This window comes from Manacus candei, unplaced genomic scaffold (genome assembly GCF_025592945.1).
Source record: "Manacus candei isolate 608988 ecotype Guabito, Panama unplaced genomic scaffold, ASM2559294v1 h1tg000048l, whole genome shotgun sequence".
NCBI classification, from domain to species: Eukaryota; Metazoa; Chordata; class Aves; order Passeriformes; family Pipridae; genus Manacus; species Manacus candei.
Window position 1 is genome coordinate 15,147,368 of NW_026138096.1, and position 20,563 is coordinate 15,167,930.

Below are 20,563 nucleotides of genomic sequence, written 5' to 3' on the forward strand. Positions count from 1 at the left end.
ATGTGGTTGGAGCTCAGATATTGGCAGGTGAATGACAACCTTTTTCTTCTTTTTCTTCTTTTTTCTCCCCTCCCTTTTCCCCATTTGCTCTCTGCCCAAGTGCTGGAATTGATGCCACAGTTCTGCCCCATCCAAACAGGTGCTGGAGATATTCCTGTAAATATCCCAATGCCTTTGTTATCATCTTCTACCACCCCAAATTTCTCTGTCCCACGTGCAGACCAGGTTGGTCCTGCAATGAGGAACTTTTCCCAGGAAGAAGCAAAATCAGTTGGAATTTCACTGGCCTAAAACTTCACTGATACTGGAGGGAAACAACAACGTGGGTTGGTTGTGTTGACTTGTTGACTTCTACTGACTTTTTTCTTAATCTGTTGTGTTCCTTCGGATACAAAGTTATCACAGAATCCCAGAGTGGTTTGGATTGGGAGGGACCTTAAAGCTCATCCTGTTCCATCCCCTGCCATGGGCAGGGACACCTTCCACTAGCCCAGGTTGCTCCAACCTGGCCTTGGACACTCCCAGGGATCCAGGGGCAGCCACAGCTTCTCTGCCCAACCTGTGCCAGGGCTTCCCCACCCTCCCAGCCAGGAATTCCTTCCCAATATCCCATCTATCCCTGCCCTCTGGCACTGGGAAGCCATTCCCTGTGTGCTGTCCCTCCCTCCCTTGTCCCCAGTCCCTCTCCAGCTCTCCTGGAGCCCTTCAGGCCCTGCCAGGGGCTCTCAGCTCTCCCTGGAGCCTTCTCTTCTCCAGGGGAACCCCCCCAGCTCTCCCAGCCTGGCTCCAGAGCAGAGGGGCTCCAGCCCTGGCAGCAGCTCCGGGGCCTCCTCTGGACTCTCTCCAGCAGCTCCACGTCCTTGTGCTGTTGTTCCCAGGGCTGGAGCAGCTCTGCAGGGGGGTCTCACCTCAGACAGGGGCAGAGGGGCAGAATCCCCCCCTGCTCTGCTGCCCACGCTGGGGGATCAGCCCAGGGCACGGGGAAGTCTGAGCTGGGGCATCTCCAACTCTCCCCCACCAACACCCCCAAATTCTCCCCAGGGCTTCTCTCCATCCCTTCTCCCTCAACCTGGATTTGTGCTGGGATTTCCCTGACCCAGCTGCAGCACTTTGCACTTGCCCTTCATGAACTCCACGAGGTTCCTGTGGTCCCACCTCTGATGGTTTCCATGTTTTCTTTCCCAACCCTGTCCCTCCTGGAGATCCCTCCCTACTGTTCTGTGGGATTGAGGCTGTGCTGGTGCCTCCCTTGAGCAGGTTCACACCTTGTGAAAAGCAGGTGCAGCCCCATTAACTCCAGGTGGAGCCAAACCCGTTGAAACCCTCTGGATGGAATTTTGTCCTTCCCCTTCCCTTCCCACCCTCCTCCTGGGGAGAGAGGAAAATATACTTAAATATACTTAAAATATCCTTTTAAAAGCTATTTTTCCCCCCTATTTATCAGTAGCAGGTGGAATTATTTACCTGAAAAAGAGGGATGGGACAATCAACCTGCACATTTAAACAGCGATGCCACACATGTGCCAGTTACTGGGAATAAGGGAAGACCTCCCAGCTCCTCTGAGAGGTTCCTTTTTTTCCCCCCTTTTAAAAGGTATATAAATGAAAATTGGAAAGGGCTGGCGAGGAGGTGTGAGATTTTTCTCGGGTTTTATTTGCAGCCTCGCGTTTTTTATCCTTAATAGATTTATAATACGCAGGTCCCTTTATTTGTTTCCATAAAATTAACTAGTAAATTTAAAATGGAAAAAAGCTCGTAACAGGAACCAGGTCGTGTCTGCCAAGGCTGAAAACGCTGCTGTGTTTATGAAAGGTGGACAAGGGCATTCCTCCCTCTGCCAGGTTTTCCCAGTGCCACATGTTGTTGGAGGGATATAAAACTTTTCCTAACGAGAAGCTGGAGGAATGTTGATTTTCTAATTGCCCCCCCACACACCTTGGTTTTTTGGTTTTTTTTTTTTTTCAGTGCAAGCTGCTGGTTGTTTTGGGCTTTTAGCAAAAAATGGGGTTGGATTTTGGAAGTCTGGGAGTTTGAAACGGGAAGGAAGGAGGGCCTGGAGGTGTGGGATGGATCCGTGGTGGTGGGGTCTGATTGTGACACTCTGGGGAAGTTCCTCAACATTCCAACCCTGTTCTTATAATTGGGGTTTGTATCCCTTGGATTTTGTTCTCCTGGTGTTTTTTTAGGTTGTTTTTGAGCAAGGAATTCTTTGTGATGTGCATAAAATAATGCCAGGGTGTTCCTGCTGGGGGACCTTGTGGTGTCTTTGGGTGAAAGCTTCTGGTTGAGAAGGTGGTGATGGGTCAAAGGTAGGACTTGATGATCTTGGAGGTCTTTTGCAACCTAAATTATTCCATGAAATGCCTAAATGCTGAGGTATTGCTGATATGTTATATCATGGAATGGTTTGGATTGGAAGGGAATTTAAAGACTGTGAAGTTCCACCCCCTGCCATGGGCAGGGACACCTTCCCAGGTTGCTCCAAGCCCTGTCCAGTCTGGCCTTCGACACTTCCAGGGATCCAGGGGCAGCCACAGCTTCTCTGGGAAATTCTTTCCAGGGCCTCCCCACCCTCCCAGCCAGGAATTCCTTCCCAATATCCCATCTAACCCTGCCCTCTGGCACTGGGAAACCATTCCCTCTTGTTCTATCACTCCATCCCTTCTCCCAGGTCCCTCTCCAGCTCTCTTATAATTTCCCTCTTATAACTTTTCCTGAAAACAAGTTGTTAGGCAAATTTAATTAAATAAAATGGATTAATTCACTGGAATGGTCGAAGAGGGATCAAAGTGCAGACGAGCTTCGTGGAATCTCATGGAATTTATTTGGTGCTGGATTCAGGCTCGTCTGCGCAGAGATGGCACTTTCCTTTTTCCAGCCAATTCCAATCTTTTCTTCCCCCTCTCTCTCCCCTTTTTTCTCCTCATTGTCATTTTTCCTGCGATTACTTCCATGCTCTTGGCGGGGACGGTTTGAAATGTTTCAAATCATCAGAAAGTGCTTTATGAGGGTAAGAAACGACGCCCGGGAAACTGGGCGTTTCCTGGAATATTCCTCAAAAAATGTATTTGAGGGGAGAGAGAAGCAGAATTAGAGCTTTGGGGGAAAAAAAAAAAAGAAAAAAATGCCTCCAGGTTGGGCTCCTCCTTTTTTTGTGCCGTATGTTGCTCTGAAGGAAGTTTGTCACCAAAGGGTCCTGCTGATTTATGGACCCCACTGGTGACTTCGGGGAATCCGGCTGAAATTCCATGGGAAACCTTTTTCCAGAGCTGTGTCTGCAGGAGATGGGCTGGTGTCCTATGTCACATCTTCCCTGGCGGGTATTGGGGTCAAAAAATTTCAGTCCAGGTCAGTGAGGTGTGGCCTCAGCGCTGGTGAGGCGACCCCTGGAGTGCTGTGTCCAGTTCTGGGCCCTCAGCTCAGGAAGGACATGGAGGGGCTGGAGCAGGTCCAGAGGAGAGCAACGAGGCTGGGGAAGGGACTGGAGCACAAGTGCTGTGAGGAGAGGCTGAGGGAGCTGGGGCTGTTCAGCCTGGAGAAGAGGAGGCTCAGGGGAGACCTCCTCACTCTCTGCAACTCCCTGACAGGAGGGGGGAGCCAGCTGGGGGTTGGTCTCTTTTCCCAGGCAACCATCAGCAAGACAAGAGGGCTGGGTCTTGAGCTGTGCCAGGGGAGGTTTAGGTTGGAGATTAGAAAGAATTTCTTTGCAGAGAGGGTGCTCAGCCATTGGAATGGGCTGCCCAGGGAAGTGGGGGATTCTCCATCCCTGGAGGTGTTTAAGGACAGACTGGATGTGGCATCAGTGCCATGGGCTGGGAACCACGGCGGGGTTGGATCAAGGGTTGGACTTGATGATCTTGAAGGTCCCTTCCAACCCAGCTGATTCTATGATTCTATGATTCTATGATTCTATTCTATGATTCTATGAAAACAACCTGTTTGGAATGTGTGGAATGCTTGGGAATGATGCCAGTGCCAGTTTAAGGTGTTAACACCCCGTCTCTCATTTAGGACCCTTGTGTGGGGAATCCAGAGGGAGAACTAACACAGAGCTGTGGAGATGTCTGGATCCAAAAGCCTTGGATCCTGGCCTTAGGAAAGAGTGGTTGAGCACTGGAACAGGCTACCCAGGGCAGTGGTGGTGTCACCATCCCTGGAAGCGTTCAGGAAACGAGTGGACGCGATGCGGTTTAGTGGGGACGGGAATATTGGTTGAAGGTTGGACTGGGTGATCTTGGAGTTCTTTTCCAATCTGGATGAAAGGGAAAAAAGATGCACAAAAAGTGGAATTACAGGTTTCCAGGTGTTTGATACATTTTGTTATGGCAAATTCCTGTGCCGGTGTTCAAGTTGTCCCTGCTGGGAGCTGCGATCCCACCACGGCTCCTCCTTTGTTCTTGAAGGCAACGAAGGTGGGGAAGGGCCCTGATTGGAAGCCCTGTGAGGACACTGAGGGCACTTGGTGTGTTCAGCTGGAGCAGAGGAGACTGAGGGGAGACCTCACTGCAGTTCAGCTGCCTGGAGAGGGGCAGAGGAGGGGCCGGGACTGAGCTCTGCTCTGGGGGACCAGGGACAACACCCAGGGAAGGGCTGGAGCTGTACCAGGGCAGGCTCAGGTTGGATCTCAGGCAAAGGTTCTTCCCCCAGAGGCTGGTTGGGCACTGCCCAGGCTCCCCAGGGCAGTGGGCACAGCCCCAAGGCTGCCAGAGCTCCAGGAGGGTTTGGCTGATCCTCTGGGGCACAGGGTGGGACTCTTGGGGCTGGGCCTGTGCAGGGCTGAGGGTTGGACTGGATGGTCCTTGGGGGTCCCTCCCAGCTCAGGGTATCCTGTGACTCTGTGATTGTGTTGTCCTGGTGGTGGGTAATTGCAATGTAAAGGCACAGCAGGCGCTGCTGGAACGTTTATTCTGGGAAATGTGCATTTAATTTGGGGCAATGCTCTGTGACAGCTCGTGCTCTCTGGATTTATAAGTGGAGCTTATACACTAAGATATAATGGGAAGAAAAGATCATGGAATCACAGAATATCCTGAGCTGGAAGGGACCCACCAGGACCATCCAGTCCAATTCCTGGCCCTGCCCAGGACAGCCCAACTGTCCCACCCTGTGCCCCAGAGGATCAGCCAAACCCTCCTGGAGCTCTGGCAGCCTTGGGGCTGTGCCCACTGCCCTGGGGAGCCTGGGCAGTGCCCAACCAGCCTCTGGGGGAAGAACCTTTCCCTAAAATCCAACCTGAGCCTGCCCTGGCACAGCTCCAACCATTCCCTGGGGAGATGTGTACTTGTATCGAGTGAATGGCAGTGCTGGGCTTCTCCATCTCTTGCTTTTCCTTTGGGATGTCAGGGATGAGCAGGTTTTCCTTGAGAGGAACAGGCTTTGAGTAACCAAAAAAACTGTTGTGCCTGAAAAAAACTGTTGTGTTCTTAGGCCCTGTCAGCCTGGAAGAGCTGGTGGCTCCAGGGGTTGGAATGGCAGCAAATATTGTCTCTTAGGAAATGGGGAGTGGAAATCCAGCTGTTCCAACTTCCCATCTTCCAGCTGTGACAGACTTCTCGTTTAAGATGGAAACAGCAACGGCGTTGAGGGCTAAGTCTTCTTGCAGGATTTTTTTGAATGGTTGGGCCAAATGTAGAATCACAGGATGGTTTGGGTTGGAAGGGACTGTAAAAACCATCTTGTCCCATGGGCAGGGACACCTTCCACTAGACCAGGATGCTCCAGCCTGGCCTTGGACACTTCCAGGGGTGGGGGAAGCACAGACATGGTGTTTGTTGTCGTGAAACTGGTGGGGTTGTGCTGCTACATTGGTGAAATTGTTCTGACCAGCGACTTGCCAAATTTATACTGAGCTGTAAAATAGATGCACTTCAGCCCGGATTGCATCTTATTTATGCCTGATCTCATCTCTGAAACCTGTGTCCTCAGGATTGAGATCCGGGCTCCTTTTGGGAATGGTGGAGTTCTGTTTGAGTTATTGAGGCCAGGATTGTCCCTGGGTGGGTTGAATTTGGGTTAAGTTGAGCCTGGGACCCTCCTGAGTGGCTGAACTGTAAGAAAATTGTGGGGGAGAGGCCAGAAAATGAAAAGAAGAGGGTGAGTAACACTCTCAGGTGTTTTTTCGTGGCTGAGAAGTTGTTTGTAGTTTCCCCACACGCCTTTAGAGGGCAGATCACGCCCAGGAAAGAGCAGATTTAGGGACTCGCCTGAGTTTTTCTGGTCGTGAATTGGGAAAGTTGGAGGAACTCTGAATATGGATGTAATTTTTTTTTCAATGCATAATTTGAATTTTGCAATAACCTCTGGTGCTTTAAAGGCTGAATGTTAAGTGAATTTACAGGAGCAGGATGAGATCAGGTTTTGATTTATCGACGTGCTTTTGCAGTCTTTCCAGTTTCAGAGCTAAAAACTGTGGTGCAAGTGAAATATTAGTGATAGATGCTGGGAGAAAAATCTTGGGAACATACTGTGGTGGAGAAGAATTATGTAATATGTTGACTAAGTTCATTTTTATGTTAAAAAAGACCACAGAGAAATGGTTTCAGTTCAGAGAGTGGGTTCAGTTCAGAGAAAAGCTGTGTGATGAATATATAATTTCGTTCTTCTCTGCTGTAATCTCTTCCCTAAATCCCCGAGCTTCATGCTCAGGAAAAATTATGTTTATCAACAGAATATTCCAAAGCATCAGAGGTATCTTGTGTGAAGTGAAGGGAGAAAAATGAAATTCAAGCTCTGCTGTGAAGTTGTTTGGAGTGAAACTTTTCATATTGGGATTAAATAGTCCTGAAAGTCACTGTGCTCGCAGAGGCTGTGCCTGTTTAATTCTGTGATTAATTAAAGCCAGAAATAACAGAATAATGTTCTGCTTTCTTCTCCTCCTACCCCAAAGCTCAGGGATCATGAAGATGATTATTCTTGAAAAAGCCATTTAGTTCTTAACAAGCAAAGCTGGTCTTTGTGGCTCAGCCCTTTTGGCATCAGCTTTGTGGGTTTTCTCATCAAAAAAAAACAACAAACCAGAGGGGTTATTCCTAAACAGAATGAAACACTCTCTTTGTTCCAAGAAGGATTTCTCCCTGGTTTTTTTTAAATGTTTTTGTAAAGTGTTCTGAAGGTGGAGGTGCTGCTGGTGCTGCCTGTGTTCCCCAGGAGACAGGAACAAAACAATAGGAAGTTCCTTAGATTTTGGGATTCAGGAGCTCCTGTGATGCTTTCCTGGCTTCCTGTTGTAGCCGTGGTGGAAAAGGGGAAAAATGAGTGACATCATCCACCTGGATGATTTGACAGCATCCCACAGGACATCCCTGTCTCCAGACTGGAGGGACAGGGGTTGGATAGATGGACCACTCTGTGGAGAGGGAATTGGCTGGATGGTCACTCCCAGAGAGCTGTGGCCAACAGCTCCTTGTCCAGGTGGGGACCAGTGACGAGTGGAGTCCTCAGGGATTGGGATTGGGATCAGCACAGTTTGGAATCTTTGTTGGCAACATGGACAGTGGGACTGAGGCTGAGGACACCTAGGTGAGAGGGACTGTGGACAAGCTGGAGGGAAGGGATGGGGCATCCAGAGGGACCTGGAGAGGTGGGACCATTGGAACCTCGTGGAGTTCGTGAAGGGCAAATGCAAAGTGCTGCACCTGGGTCAGGGAAATCCCAGCACAAATCCAGGCTGAGGGAGAAGGGGTGGAGAGAGCTTTGGGGAGAATTTGGGAGTGTTGATGGGTGAGAGGCTGGAGATGCCCCAGCTCAGACCCCCACGTGCCCTGGGCTGATCCCCCAGTGTGGGCAGAGGGCAGGGGGGGATTCTGCCCCTCTGCCCCTGTCTGAGGTGAGACCCCCCTGCAGAGCTGCTCCAGGCCTGGGAACAACAGCACAAGGACGTGGAGCTGCTGGAGAGAGTCCAGAAGAGGCTCCGGAGCTGCTGCCAGGGCTGGAGCCCCTCTGCTCTGGAGCCAGGCTGGGAGAGCTGGGGGGGTTCCTCTGGAGAAGAGAAGGCTCCAGGGAGAGCTGAGAGCCCCTGGCAGGGCCTGAAGGGGCTCCAGGAGAGCTGGAGAGGGACTGGGGACAAGGCATGGAGGGACAGCACACAGGGAATGGCTTCCTGCTGCCAGAGGGCAGGGCTAGATGGGATATTGGGCAGGAATTCCTGGCTGGGAGGGTGGGGAGGCCCTGTCCCAGGTTGGGCAGAGAAGCTGTGGCTGCCCCTGGATCCCTGGAAGTGTCCAAGGCCAGGTTGGAGCAAACTGGGCTGGTGGAGGGTGTCCCTGTCCATGGCAGGGGGTGGAATGAGATGGCCTTTAAGGTCCATAAATCTTGTGGAAAAGCCAAGAACCTGTTTTGCCCGGGAGTCCCCACTCAGAGCTTTATCCTTGTGTTTTCCAAGTCTCCGTGTGCTCCGGGATAATCGGGACCATCTCACGTCGGTGCTTTGAACGCAGCTGGTTCCTCAGAATGTTGCAGAAACCCAGAGCAGAGCGATAAAAGGAAACAAAAGCAGAATCTTGAGAGGAAACTTATCTCCAAAATGCTTGACAAGGCCCAGAGAGAGGGTGTGTGAACCAGCAGTTTGGGAACTCCCACAGAGAAGGGAACACGAGGGATGTATCCGAGGCCAGGCTGGGAGGGTTAACACTTCCCAGGGTAACGTTGTGAGGGTCAGTGTGGTCGAGGTGAATAAGTGTGGAGCACCCATGAACAATAATCCTTGTTTACTCCTCTGGCTGGAGAAACAGCCCCTCCTCTGCTCTAAGTCGTGGCCCAGAAAATGGGGATATTTGGCAACATGGTCCTTAGAAAACCAGGAGCTTCAGGTGGCTGCACCCCCCTCAGGCAGTGCAAAGCTAAAATGAGAGTCAAACCATTGGGAAATGTTGGAATCAGCCTATTCAGAGCTGTTGGTGTCGTGTCAGAGCTCGGGCAGGGGGAGCTCCAAGCCGAAGCAGCAGCCGTGAGCACGCCGGAATTGTTTTTCCAGGATTACCCGTGGATCAAACCCTGAAAGGCTTCACAGGCCAACACACCTTCACCCTTTTGTGAGATCTAATCCACGGCTTCTTTCTGCCCTGAACTGCCATAGGTGTGAGGGTTCCAAGGCTGGAGGTGGAGGGAAGCACTGGAGGGTTGCCCGGGTGGATTTCGGGAGAGGTGAGGGCCGGCGTGCCGGCACTTGCTGGAGCTGCCTGCAGGCCTCGCTTATTGGAGTGGGAATATTCCCGTGTTGGGAGGGATGCTGGGGGCTGGAGACCTCTTTGACTGCTGTCAGATGGAGGAGGACATTTCCTTGGAGCTCCCAAGCTCCAGTGCTGCGCTGTGGAGATGTTTAGTGGGAACACCGAGAGTAGAGCAACGGTCTGAGCAACCTGGTCTAGTGGAAAAAATTCCTTCCTGGGAGGGTGGGGAGGCCCTGGCACAGGTTGGGCAGAGAAGCTGTGGCTGCCCCTGGATCCCTGGAAGTGTCCAAGGCCAGTTTGAAGCAACCTGGGCTAGTGGGAGGTGTCCCTGCCATGGCAGGGGGTGGAACTGGATGAGCTTTAAGGTCCCTCCCAACCCAAACCATTCCATGATTCTTTGTCTCTGTGATTCTGTAATTCTACAATTGTGTGATTCTCTAGTTGTATGACAATGTGTCCTGAAGTCAAAGCCTGAGTTCTGTCCCTTTCCTTCTTCCCTCCCTCCTCCAGCTTCACCCTGACCTCGGTTTCTGGAGAAGCAAAAGCCTCCTGTCTGGATTTTTGCCTTTTTAACAGTTTCAATGGAAAAAAAAAAAAAAAACTAAAAAACACCCACCCCATTACCTCTGTCATGCCTTGATTGTCAGGGAGCGTGTTGGAACAAACCCTCAGAAAATAATTACAATTCCCTGGTGCCTCAGAGAGCTCTGAAAGCCAAGGCTTGGTCCTGCATGGTTGTGTGCACCTGAGTCATTGCGGGCAGGGTGAGAGTCGGACCCTCTCACCTGTGACCGGTTTTGGTTGTGATTTCCCTGCTGCTCCCTCTTTTTGCTCCTTGGTTGGGTTGCAATTAAGACTTAACGAGAGGTTGGACCGACCTGGGGGAGTTTCCACTTTGGGGCTTTGAGTCATAATCCTGTCTCGGAGGAGCCTCTCGGGTGCCTCGTGGAAAGGCAGAGTGCAGCCACCCCGAGATCAGAGCGTGGGCTGGGACGTTGCACAGGGACAGGGGATTTTCAGTTGGAAAAGGAGCTTTAAAGTTGTCGGGAGAAGTTAATCAAAGAACCTCCATCCAGTTGCTTAATAGTAAACTATTTATCTCCCCAGAGCTCTGGGGACTGGTTAAACAAAGCCCTGGGCTGTGGAGTTGTGGGGGCCACGGACTTTAATGTGTTTGAAATACCTTGTACAACACCCGTCCTCCTCCTGCTTTCAGGCCACTTATCTAATTTTCGGCTTCTCCGCTCTGTGTAAATGTGATAAATAAACTTTGTAATCGCAGAACTGAGCTACTTTTGAAGGCTGCCCAGCTCTGGATCACACAGGGGGTGTAAATCAACGCTCTGCCGCACAAAGGACTTCTTAAAAAATGGCTTTTGGTCTTTTATTGTGCAGCTCGCCCGGAGGACGTGGTTGCCCAAGTCTTTTTATCAATGTTAACGTGATAAACTCCTTTTTACAGCTCCCAGGGAAGGGGAGTCTTGATCATTCCCATCTCCAAACGCTGTACTGAGGAGCTTCCCCCAAAAGCCCAGCTGAGGTTTAACAGGTTTTTATATAAAATGCTGAATTAACCGAGCAAAGTTTGCGATGAACTCTGAGGGTACAAATATTGCTGAGTTGGTCTTGTGGGTGAGGGAAAGGAGCAGGAGCGTGGGGATGGGGGATAAACCACGGGGTGAAAGCAAAAGCAAAGGGAGAGTTGTGTGTTCCCCATCACAAGAGTCCTTCCATTTGAGCAAAAATTGGTATTTAGGAATATCAGGATCACGAGCTGGATTTTAACAGTGAGGCAGAAGAGTCATTTAAGGGAATGAAAGCACTGGGGAGAAAAACCTTTTTGAATGCTGCATTTCTGTTTGTTTTAATGAGGAATCGAGTTTAAAAAAAAAAAAAATCCCTTAGTTGGGCCCGGCTTCCTGTGCTGAAGGTGAACTTTGTCAGACAAACCTCCAACAAATTGTTTGCTCTGATAACCAGTTAACGCGGCAAGAGCGGAGAGGCCAAGCCCCTTATCATCCTTGACAGGCCACGGGCTTTTTTTTTTTGGGCAAACTCAAACCAGAAGCTGTGTCAGTGTGTTGAGTTTACACCTTGCAATAATAATCCCTGCTTTTATCTGATCCGAGGGGGATTTTATAACTCTGGAATGGCTCCTTGGCCGGGCTCCAGCCCTACTGTCAGTTTTTATTAACTTGCTTTTTTTTTCTCCCCCCCCTCGTAGCCAGTCTGCTTTTTTTTTTTCTCCCCCCCCCCACCTCCTTCTAAAGATTGTTTCAGGAATATTTATCCCGTTCCTAGGGATATTGGGAAATGATATTTTAGAGTTGTGTGTCTCAGCCCATTAGAGGGGTCTGTAAAACAGTCGTGGCAGTAACTAATCAAAACCACCCACCAGCCACAGCCACGCTCCCCTTAAATCATCAACCCTCCTTTTTTTTCCGGGGCCTTATCTCGTGTCTCATCAGGAAAAAGCTAATTAGATTCTTCTCAAAAGTAAATATTGTCAGTTCCTTGGCGGGTGGAGGTGATGGGAGGTGAGACACTCGCACGTTTCTACACTGGTGCAGAAGACAAGGCAACGTTATAAAAACCCTTTAAAAAGCTGGTTGAGTTTTAAAAGAGTTGGTTCCTCGTGTGGGTGGTAAAACAACTTTCCTTACAGGGGGGGTCTGGCTCCTGTAGGCAGGGCCTGGAGGAATCCATGGCCTGCTCTGCTCCTCCGTGTCATTCCCGGTGTGGTTGGGATGGCAGGTTTGGGGCCTTGGTCACAGGCAGCTGAGTTCCTTGGAAAAATCCGACTGTGACAAATTCACCCACGAAACATTCAAATGTAACTTGTCACCGGTGTTTTAAGGCAGCACTTTTAGTTCCTCCTGCAGAATGCTGGGTCTGTGAGCTCTGTTGGTTGGGTTGGCTTGGGTGAGTTGTGGTGGGTGGGGAAGGTGGAGTCGCTGTTCTGACTGTTTCAGGATCGAGTCCTGAAATCTTGAGGAAAATCCTTCCTATTGAGGGCTTAGAATCACAGAATGGTTTGGGTTGGAAGGGACCTTAAAGACTGTCTCATTCCAAACCCGCTGCCATGGGCAGGGACACCTTCCACTAGCCCAGGTTGCTCCAAATCCCATCCAACCTGGCCTTGGACACTTCCAGGGATCCAGGGGCAGCCACAGCTTCTCTGGGAATTTGTATTTAGGACTCTTGTAGGACAGACTTGAAGGGAAAAGCCCAAAAGCACTTGGTGGAGTGATGTACAGGTTACATGAGTTCCATAATCTTGGATGGTTTGGGTTGGAAGGGACCTTAAAGCCCATCTCATTCCACCCCCTGCCATGGGCAGGGGCACCTTCCACTGGACTGGTTTGCTCCAAGGTCTCCTAGAACCTCTCCAGGACTTCCCAATGGCCAATCTTGGTCTGGTTACAGCTGCAAAAGTTGGTCACTGACCTAAACTTGACCCTGGAGGTGAAAAGCTTCCTTTACTTCTTCCATCAACTAGTCTGGGAGCAGAGCTGCTGCCAGGGCCTGGGAGTTCTCCCATGGCAGAGTGGTGTGGGATGTTCCTGCTCTGCCAGACTGCTGTGGATGAAGAAAGTAGCTGTGCCTGGGGGGGAACTTGAGCTCCCTGACCCAAACACTCAGTGTGTCATTGCTCAGTGGAACATTAGCCACGAACAGACTTGGGGGGGGGATGTTCTTACCTTTTGTTTTATCGTCACATTAAACAGAGCCCAGAGATTGATAGTCCTGAGTGATGGAGGCCATTTGACAGAATAACACAAGAATGCACTTGCTTTCATGTAAACCACACCAAAAGGGAAGGGGGATTTTTTATTTGATTTTTTTTTTTTAAATTTGATTTTTTTTTTTTAATCCCCTGAAGGCTTTTTGCCTCCTCCCCGTAGCCCCAGGTCCCTCCGTTTCCAGAGGGCACGTCGGGAGTGTCACCCGGGCTTTGATGTGGTTTCCCTCGAGCGTGGCTCCTCACTGGGCTCCCCACAGATGCCTTGATGTGAAACAGGACGTTAAAAACCTCAAATGTGCCTCCTCTGCAGGTCATTTTTCATCCTTTTACGTGCGACGTCAAATCTCTTGCGCCGGGAAGGTGTGGGGAACGAGCTGGGGTGGGGGGGGGAGGAGAGGGGAGTTCCTGGGCTGTTAAACCCCAATTTCTCCGTGGTTACTTCCTCTGGGCCTCACCCGAGCTCTGCCTTTCTCTCAGGGTGAAACTGAAACCTCGGTGACTTCACCCAACGCCGCCGAAGTTTAAAGAAAATTCGATATTTCTCACTTTTAGGTCACTTCAAGTCCAGATTGTTTCCTGCTGGGAATGTGGGGGGCAGGGAAAATGCCCTCCCGGTAATGGAAAAGCAATTACTGGTTCTTCTGGAGTGGAGGTTGGGTTGTTCCAGCGTCACACCTTGGTTGTGGGTCACTCCAACCCCTCAGGACCGTGCCCATCGTAGGACGGAGTGGCGGCTCCACGAGCTTGGGGGGGTATGGAATGTGACATTCCCGGTGTGCTGAAAGGGAGCAGACATCCACTGGGTCACTTCTGTTGCCCTGTAAGGTAGAAATCCCTGGAAAAATCTCTTCTCATTTGTAACTTTTCCCTCCCCACAACTTCCTAAAGGTAAAGGTTCCTAAAGGTAAAAATTGCTCCTGGTGGGCTCAAAAGCTTTTGTGCTACTGGGAGCATCCTGTGGCTGCTTCCTGTGGATATCTGGGAGTTGGGACATCTATTTTTGTCCTTTATTTTCATTCAGAGGGTGGAGAGGCCCTGGCACAGGTTGGACAGAGAAGCTGTGGCTGCCCCTGGATCCCTGGAAGTGTCCAAGGCCAGGTTGGAGCAACCTGGTCTAGTGGAAGGTGTCCCTGCCCATGGCAGGGGGTTGGAACAGGATGATCTTTAAGGTCCCTTCTCAATCCAAACCATTCTGGGATTCTTAGATTTTCCCAGTTGGTCCTTGGACTTTAATTCAGGTCAAAATTCTCTCAATAAACCTCAGTTTTATTCACATTAAAAGTGCAAAATCAAAAGGTGGTGTTTGAATTTCACGTGGAGCTCCCTGGCCTGGGAAGTCACATTTTCTTGCCTTTGGGGTTTTCTAGATAACCAGAATTAATTAAATCCTTTTAAGATTTGCTTTGGATCTTACTGACATTGCCACCTGGTCAGTAGATATTTAGTGTACTGCTGTCCTCCTCTGAGCAGAGATGAAGCTGAAGGAAGACATTCCTTGTTGGAAAAGAGAAGGGGACCAAGATAACGTATCCTTGGAGAAAATATCTATGAGGTTGGATTCGATGATCCTTGTGGGTCCCTTCCAAGTCAGCCTGTTTGGGGTTCTGTGAGGTCGTCTGGTGACACTAAATTCAGCCTGAGAGTTGCTGAGGGCTTGGGCAGTGGAGCTCAGCTCGTTATCCCAAATTTTCCCTCTCCCATGGCCGCCTCTGCAGCTCCGCCCTGGTTAATGATCCGTTTCGAGCGCGGCGTTTTATCCAAGACTTCGGCGTTTTTCCCACTCTTTGATTTCTTCCCTTTCTAGAAGAAGAAGAAGAAAGATTACATAAATTGGGGGATTTTTTAATGAGCGCGCCGGGCTCGCTTCGGGTGGAATTTACAGTGGGCTCAGACTTACAACCTCGTTGCGCTTCAGTTGGGAAACTTATGTCATAAATGGGTGTATCTGAGGGTGGACTCGAGCCCCGGCTCTTTGTTGTGTGAGCTTCAGAGGGACCAAACGGCTCCCTCCCCTTTTTTGAAGTCCTAATTCCCTTTATAGGGTGTTGCAATGGCTTTCTATAGAGCTGTGCCTCTGAAGTTGGAGGTTTCCAATGCACAAAAACACCCACTTTTCCCCCCCACCAATTGCTTCGAGTCCTGACGTCGGTCGCAAACTTTGTAACTTCGGCGGCGTCCGCCCAGACCTTTTCCCGGGGCTTTTTGTTGCAAAAAAATCCCCATTGTTGAGACTCATCCCTTCGGAGATCTTTTTAATAAGCCTGGTTGGGAGTCCCCTTGCTCAGCTGGTGCTTGTCTTGTTAGGAGCACTTGTAGGGAACGTCGAGGATCCTGCTGCTTTCCGACCACTAGAGGTCAAGATTGTGCTGTGGGATAGCTCTGCTAAGGGTTAGCTCCAATTCCTGGTGCAGTTCCTGGTGCAATTCCTGGTGCAGCCACCTCCAGTGTCAACTTTATATATTGAATTTTGTCGTCATTTGCCATGTTTGTTAATTAAGATGAAGCCAGCTGCATGTTCACGGTGGATTTTCAAGGGATAAGACCTCCTGTGCTTGGGGTTTGATGTCTTTTTTAATATTTTAATATTCTTGAGATGTAGGAACTACTCAGGTGATCAGGAGGGATTCTAAAGGGAGTTCGAGGCTGCTCATAAATTACTTTGGGGTCATATTAAGACTTTTTAAGTGTTTAAAAGGAAATAATTGTAGGAGTTTGCACATTAGATGGATCTTTCTCCTTTCTGCAGCTCAGGTGGCAAAAGTAATTGGGAATTTTGAAAAGGTTCCATTTGTTTTAATCCTCCTTTGGTTTCTCTGTGTGGTTGGTGTCGCTGACAACGTATCTCCAGTATGGTTTGTGGTTTCCCTGCTTCCTTTAAAATCTGGGCTGTGGGACAGGGAATGGTCCCCTTTTGCCACCTCACAGAATTCCAGAATGACCAGGAGCAACCTGGGCTAGTGGAAGGTGTCCCTGCCCAGGGCAGGGGGTTGGAATGAGATGAGGTCCCTTCCAACCCAAACCACTCCCTGATTTCCGCACACCTTTCTTCTGATACATCAAAAATTCCTACAAAAATCTGGGAGGGATCCTCGAAATCTGTGGGTATAAACCCATGTAAATTCCAGGTTTGCAGAGTGTTTGTTTTCTGGGTACACCAGGACTTAAACCCACTTTGTCCTGGTTGGCTTGGCCTTTTCCCTTTTGTTTTGGCCAGGCTTTGGCACTTGTGCCACTCGTGTCCCCGTGCTGATCCCGCTCCTTGTCCTTCCCCTTCGCTTCGAACTTCTTGGTCAACTCTTGAACAACTGGGGCTGAACCGCTTTTCCCATCAATATTGTGCTGGATAACAATGAGGAAACCAAGTGACTTCACGCAGCAGGTCACACACGTTGACCTCCATCACCAAAAAACCCCAACCCCCCCCAAAAAACCTGGAATATCCCCCCCCTTCCGACTCCGCGTGCGTTGCTCCCGCGATCCCGGGGCTTCTCCCGGCGAGCGGCTTTTTCGCTCAGTACCTTTTACAGCTCGTTCTGTACATCAGCAACTGCAATTAAACTCTCCTGGGGTACCACAAAAATGCTTTCAGGGACCTCTGGGGTCCAGATGTGGAATGTTTTGTGCTGACACGGGTTGAAAAGAGGAACAAATCCAGCGGTTAAGTAGGTCCTTTAATTCAGCCTGTGACAGTCACCACATGGCCCGTGGGCTAATATTCCTGCATCTGGGCTGTAAATAGATCAATATGGCATTTGGATTTGTGAAGAGGCAGAATATTGTTTGTATCGTTGCATAATCCCCTGGAAAGGGTTTTGAAACGAGCCCTCTGTTTCTCTGGAATATCTGGCTCAGGGTCTGAATTCCGTTAAGCGCGCGTTGGTTTTTTTTTCCTCGTTTGTCTTTATTTCGGGGCAGGAATCTTTTTTGCCCAAAAAGCAAAATTAAGTGTGAGGATGCCGTGGTAAAAGGTGAAATGGGTTGTGTTTTTTTTGGTTTTTTTTTTTTTTTCCCTAGGCACAGCAACAAAGAAACCTGGACAACATCGTGTCCCAGCATCCCAGGGTGAGCGGGGGGAAGAAATCCAAGAAGGAATTCTGCGCCAGCTCTGACCTGGAGGTGAAGAACACCAGCCCCATGTCCGAGCAAGATTCGGGAATCCTGGATGTTGAGGATGAGGATGAAGATGAAGAGGTAACTGTGCAACAGCAGCTCAAGGGGCCTGGGGGTGGTTGTGGTGTCTCAGGTGATGTTTGGGGGTGGTTGTGGTTTCTCAGGTGATGTTTGGGAGTGGTTGTGGTTTCTCAGGGGGTGTTTGGGGATGGTTGTGGTGTCTCAGGGGATGTTTGGGGGTGGTTGTGGTGTCTCAGGTGGTGTTTGGGGATGGTTGTGGTGTCTTTGGGGGTGGTTGTGGTGTCTCAGGTGGTGTTTGGGGATGGTTGTGGTGTCTTTGGGGGTGGTTGTGGTGTCTCAGGTGGTGTCTGGGGGTGGTTGTGATGTCTCAGGTGGTGTCTGCTCCTCTCTCAGGGTTGCTGGGCAGGGACTCAGAAAGATCCAGAACAGGCTGTGCGTTTCAGAATTGGGTTATTTTGCATTTTTATCCCTGATCTTGTTCCCAGGCTCAGCAGAGAGGCCAAGGGTTGAGAACTGAACATCCCATGTCTGTCCTCCAGCTCAAGGGTTGCACTTGGGTGCTTATGGAAAAGTCAGTTTGGATCCATCCTTCCTTAGAAAGATAAATCACTCCTTAGTGCAAGACATCCTTGACCTTTTCTTTGAGACTTTGTCTGGGTGGCAGAGACGTACTTGGGGCTGAAAAGGATTGTCAGGGTGGAAGTTTTCAAAGCAATTGTAATTCCTTGCTGTACTCCCTCCTTTACCTCCCTTTCTGCTGCTGATTCCTGGGAGCTGGAACTCCCTTGGGTTTGGGAACCACAAACCAGAACCTCGTGGTAGGGTTGGTTCTTCTCTCTTTGCTCCCTGTGCTGGAGGATAGTGCAGAGTGGGGACACCTTGGATTTGTGATGGATGACGTGGAACAGAGCCCTGTGCTGCAGGAAAGGCAACTTGGAGATCCAAACCTGGAGTGCAGGACATGGGGTGTGGAGCTTTTTGATGTGCTCGTGATTTCTTGGGATTCAGCCTTGCCCTGGACCTTTTGGCAAGTTGTGTCTGGCACTTTGGGTGTTTTCCCTCCTCCTGCTGAAGCCTCTCATGTCAAGAAAATGGTAATTTCAGCTACAACCTGAACCTGAACGGGATGGTGTTTGTTATCCTGAACCTGACCATGGACTTGAACAGTCCATGACTGACCAGAGAAGGGGATAAAAACCAAGTTTCTGAAGTTTAAAATAGGCTTGTTCAGGTGCTCCTGTTCTGCCTTTTCCCTGCAAATAATTCCCTCCTCTTCATCACTGCTGTGGGTCCAGAGCAGAGTGAGATCACAATTTACTTCACAGGGACCGAATTGTGGGGTCAGCCCAGAGCCCTCTCACTGCTCTGGAACCATCTGGGGGGGCTGTTCAGTCCTGCAGCAAAATGAAATGAGTCCAGAGGAGGCCCCAGAGCTGCTGCCAGGGCTGGAGCCCCTCTGCTCTGGAGCCAGGCTGGGAGAGCTGGGGGGGATCCCCTGGAGAAGAGAAGGATCCAGGGAGAGCTGAGAGCCCCTGGCAGGGCCTGAAGGGGCTCCAGGAGAGCTGGAGAGGGACTGGGGACAAGGGATGGAGGGACAACACACAGGGAATGGCTTCCCACTGGAAAAGTGAAGATTGAAATGGGATATTGGGCAGGAATTCCTGGCTATGAAGGTATTGAGACCCTGTCCCAGGTTGGGCAGAGAAGCTGTGGCTGCTCCTGGATCCCTGGAAGTGTCCAAGGCCAGGTTGGAGCAACCTGGTCTAGTGGGAGGTGTCCCTGCCCATGGCAGGGGGTGGGACTGGATGACCTTTAAGGTCTCTTCCAGCCCAACCCATTCCAGGATTCCACCCCATCTCGAGGCAGGTGCAGTCCCATCCCTGGGTGTGATCCAAGGCAGGCTGGTGGGATGGGGTGACCCCACAGTCAGGGGGACCCTGTGGTGGTGGATGGCAGGAGGGTTCAGTCCCAGTGCCCTGGCAGGGGTAGGTGCTGTCCGTGGTGATGAAGTGCAGCCCTGGGACCCCCCTGTGTTCCCTGGAGCCCCCCAGGGAGGAGACCCCTGTGTCCCCTTCTCCCAGATTTGCCTCAGTGGGAAAAGGGATGGGTTTTGGTCCCTGATGAGTTCTGAGTTCCCCATGTTCCTGCCTCCTGGGTTTTTTTCCTGTTTGAACAGGAGGTTATTTATTTATTAGTACAAATGGATCTCTCGAATGGAAACAGAGCCAGTAAGGTTTTGGGCCCCTCACAACAAGAAAGACATGGAGGGGCTGGAGCGTGTGCAGGGAAGGGAACAGAGCTGGGGAAGGGGCTGGAGCAGCAGGAGCAGCTGAGGGAGCTGGGGGGGCTCAGCCTGGAGAAAAGGAGGCTCAGGGGGGACCTTCTGGCTCTGCAACTCCCTGACAGGAGGGGGGAGCCGGGGGGATTCGGGCTCTGCTCCCAGGGAACAAGGGACAGGAGGAGAGGGAACAGCCTCCAGCTGTGCCAGGGGAGGATCAGGTTGGATATTGGGAAGATTCCTGCACCAAAAGGGTTGTCCAGCCCTGGCACAGCTGCCCAGGGAGGTGGTGGATCCCCATCCCTGGAGGGATTTAAAATCCCTGTGGATGTGGTACCTGGGGACATGGGTCAGTGGCAGTGCTGGGGGATGGTTGGACTCGATGATCTCAGAGGACTTTTCCAACCTAAAGGATTCTGTGATTCCAAATCTGATGGAATATTGGGTGTAGTGGTTCAACCCCAGTCTGTGGTTAAGCCCCCACTCAAATGCTGCTCACCCTTCACCTCCTCAGAAAATCTGGGGACACAATGTGAGGGGCCACAGCAAGAAAACTTGTGTGTCAAGGTAAAGACACTTTATTAAGGAAAGGAGAAAAACAACTTCTCACTTTTCGTGGTTGCTGAATTCATTCCTCACTTTTCACCTTCTGGTGGGAGCCCTTCCTCCTTCTGATTGCCTGATCTGTGCAGGAATATTGTTAATTCAGAATTTGGGTTTCAAAGTTGGTCCTTAATGCTTAAAATTATTAATATGAAGTGTCCTGAGTGCAGGTGTCTCATTTCCTGCACAACCCCCCGTGTTCTGGAGTGCTTTGTGGGGTAGAGGGACACAGCTGCACCCACTGGACACGTGTCCTTGGTTGTGTTCTGCCCACCAGAGATTGCTGAGGCTTCTACTTCTCTGCTTCCAAGAAAACCTCCGAATGGGAAACAGGATGGTCCTGGGTGGTCCTGATTTAAGTTTAGGCAGGAGAGCTCCTGATCCTGGTTCACAGGCTGGAAAAAGTGGGGTAAATGTAAATTTGTACCTCTAGGAAGCCCTTCAGGAGGTTCTGGTGTGGAGTTCTCCACCTAGGCTGGGCGAACTGTTCTGGTGATCCCATTATTCCTCACCCCTGTGGAGCAATTCCTTCATCTCCACGGCAAAATTTCCAGGAAGACCTTTGAAAGGGGAAGAACAAGCCAGAAGGGTTTTGGCTCCTACAGTCAATTCCAGTGGAGACGATTCTGTCCCTTGGA

General features: G+C 50.5%; 1 protein-coding gene across 6 annotated transcripts in view; it reads left to right on the top strand.

Moving 5' to 3' along the window:
* The window catches only part of EXOC6B (exocyst complex component 6B), a 329,969-nt gene that overhangs the window by 131,609 nt on the left and 177,797 nt on the right, over window positions 1-20,563 (top strand). For all 6 annotated transcript variants that reach the window (XM_051798180.1, XM_051798176.1, XM_051798177.1 and 3 more), the window contains one exon: window positions 16,928-17,104. In XM_051798180.1, coding sequence (XP_051654140.1) covers window positions 16,928-17,104 — 177 coding nt within the window. The remainder of the gene's footprint in view (window positions 1-16,927; window positions 17,105-20,563) is intronic.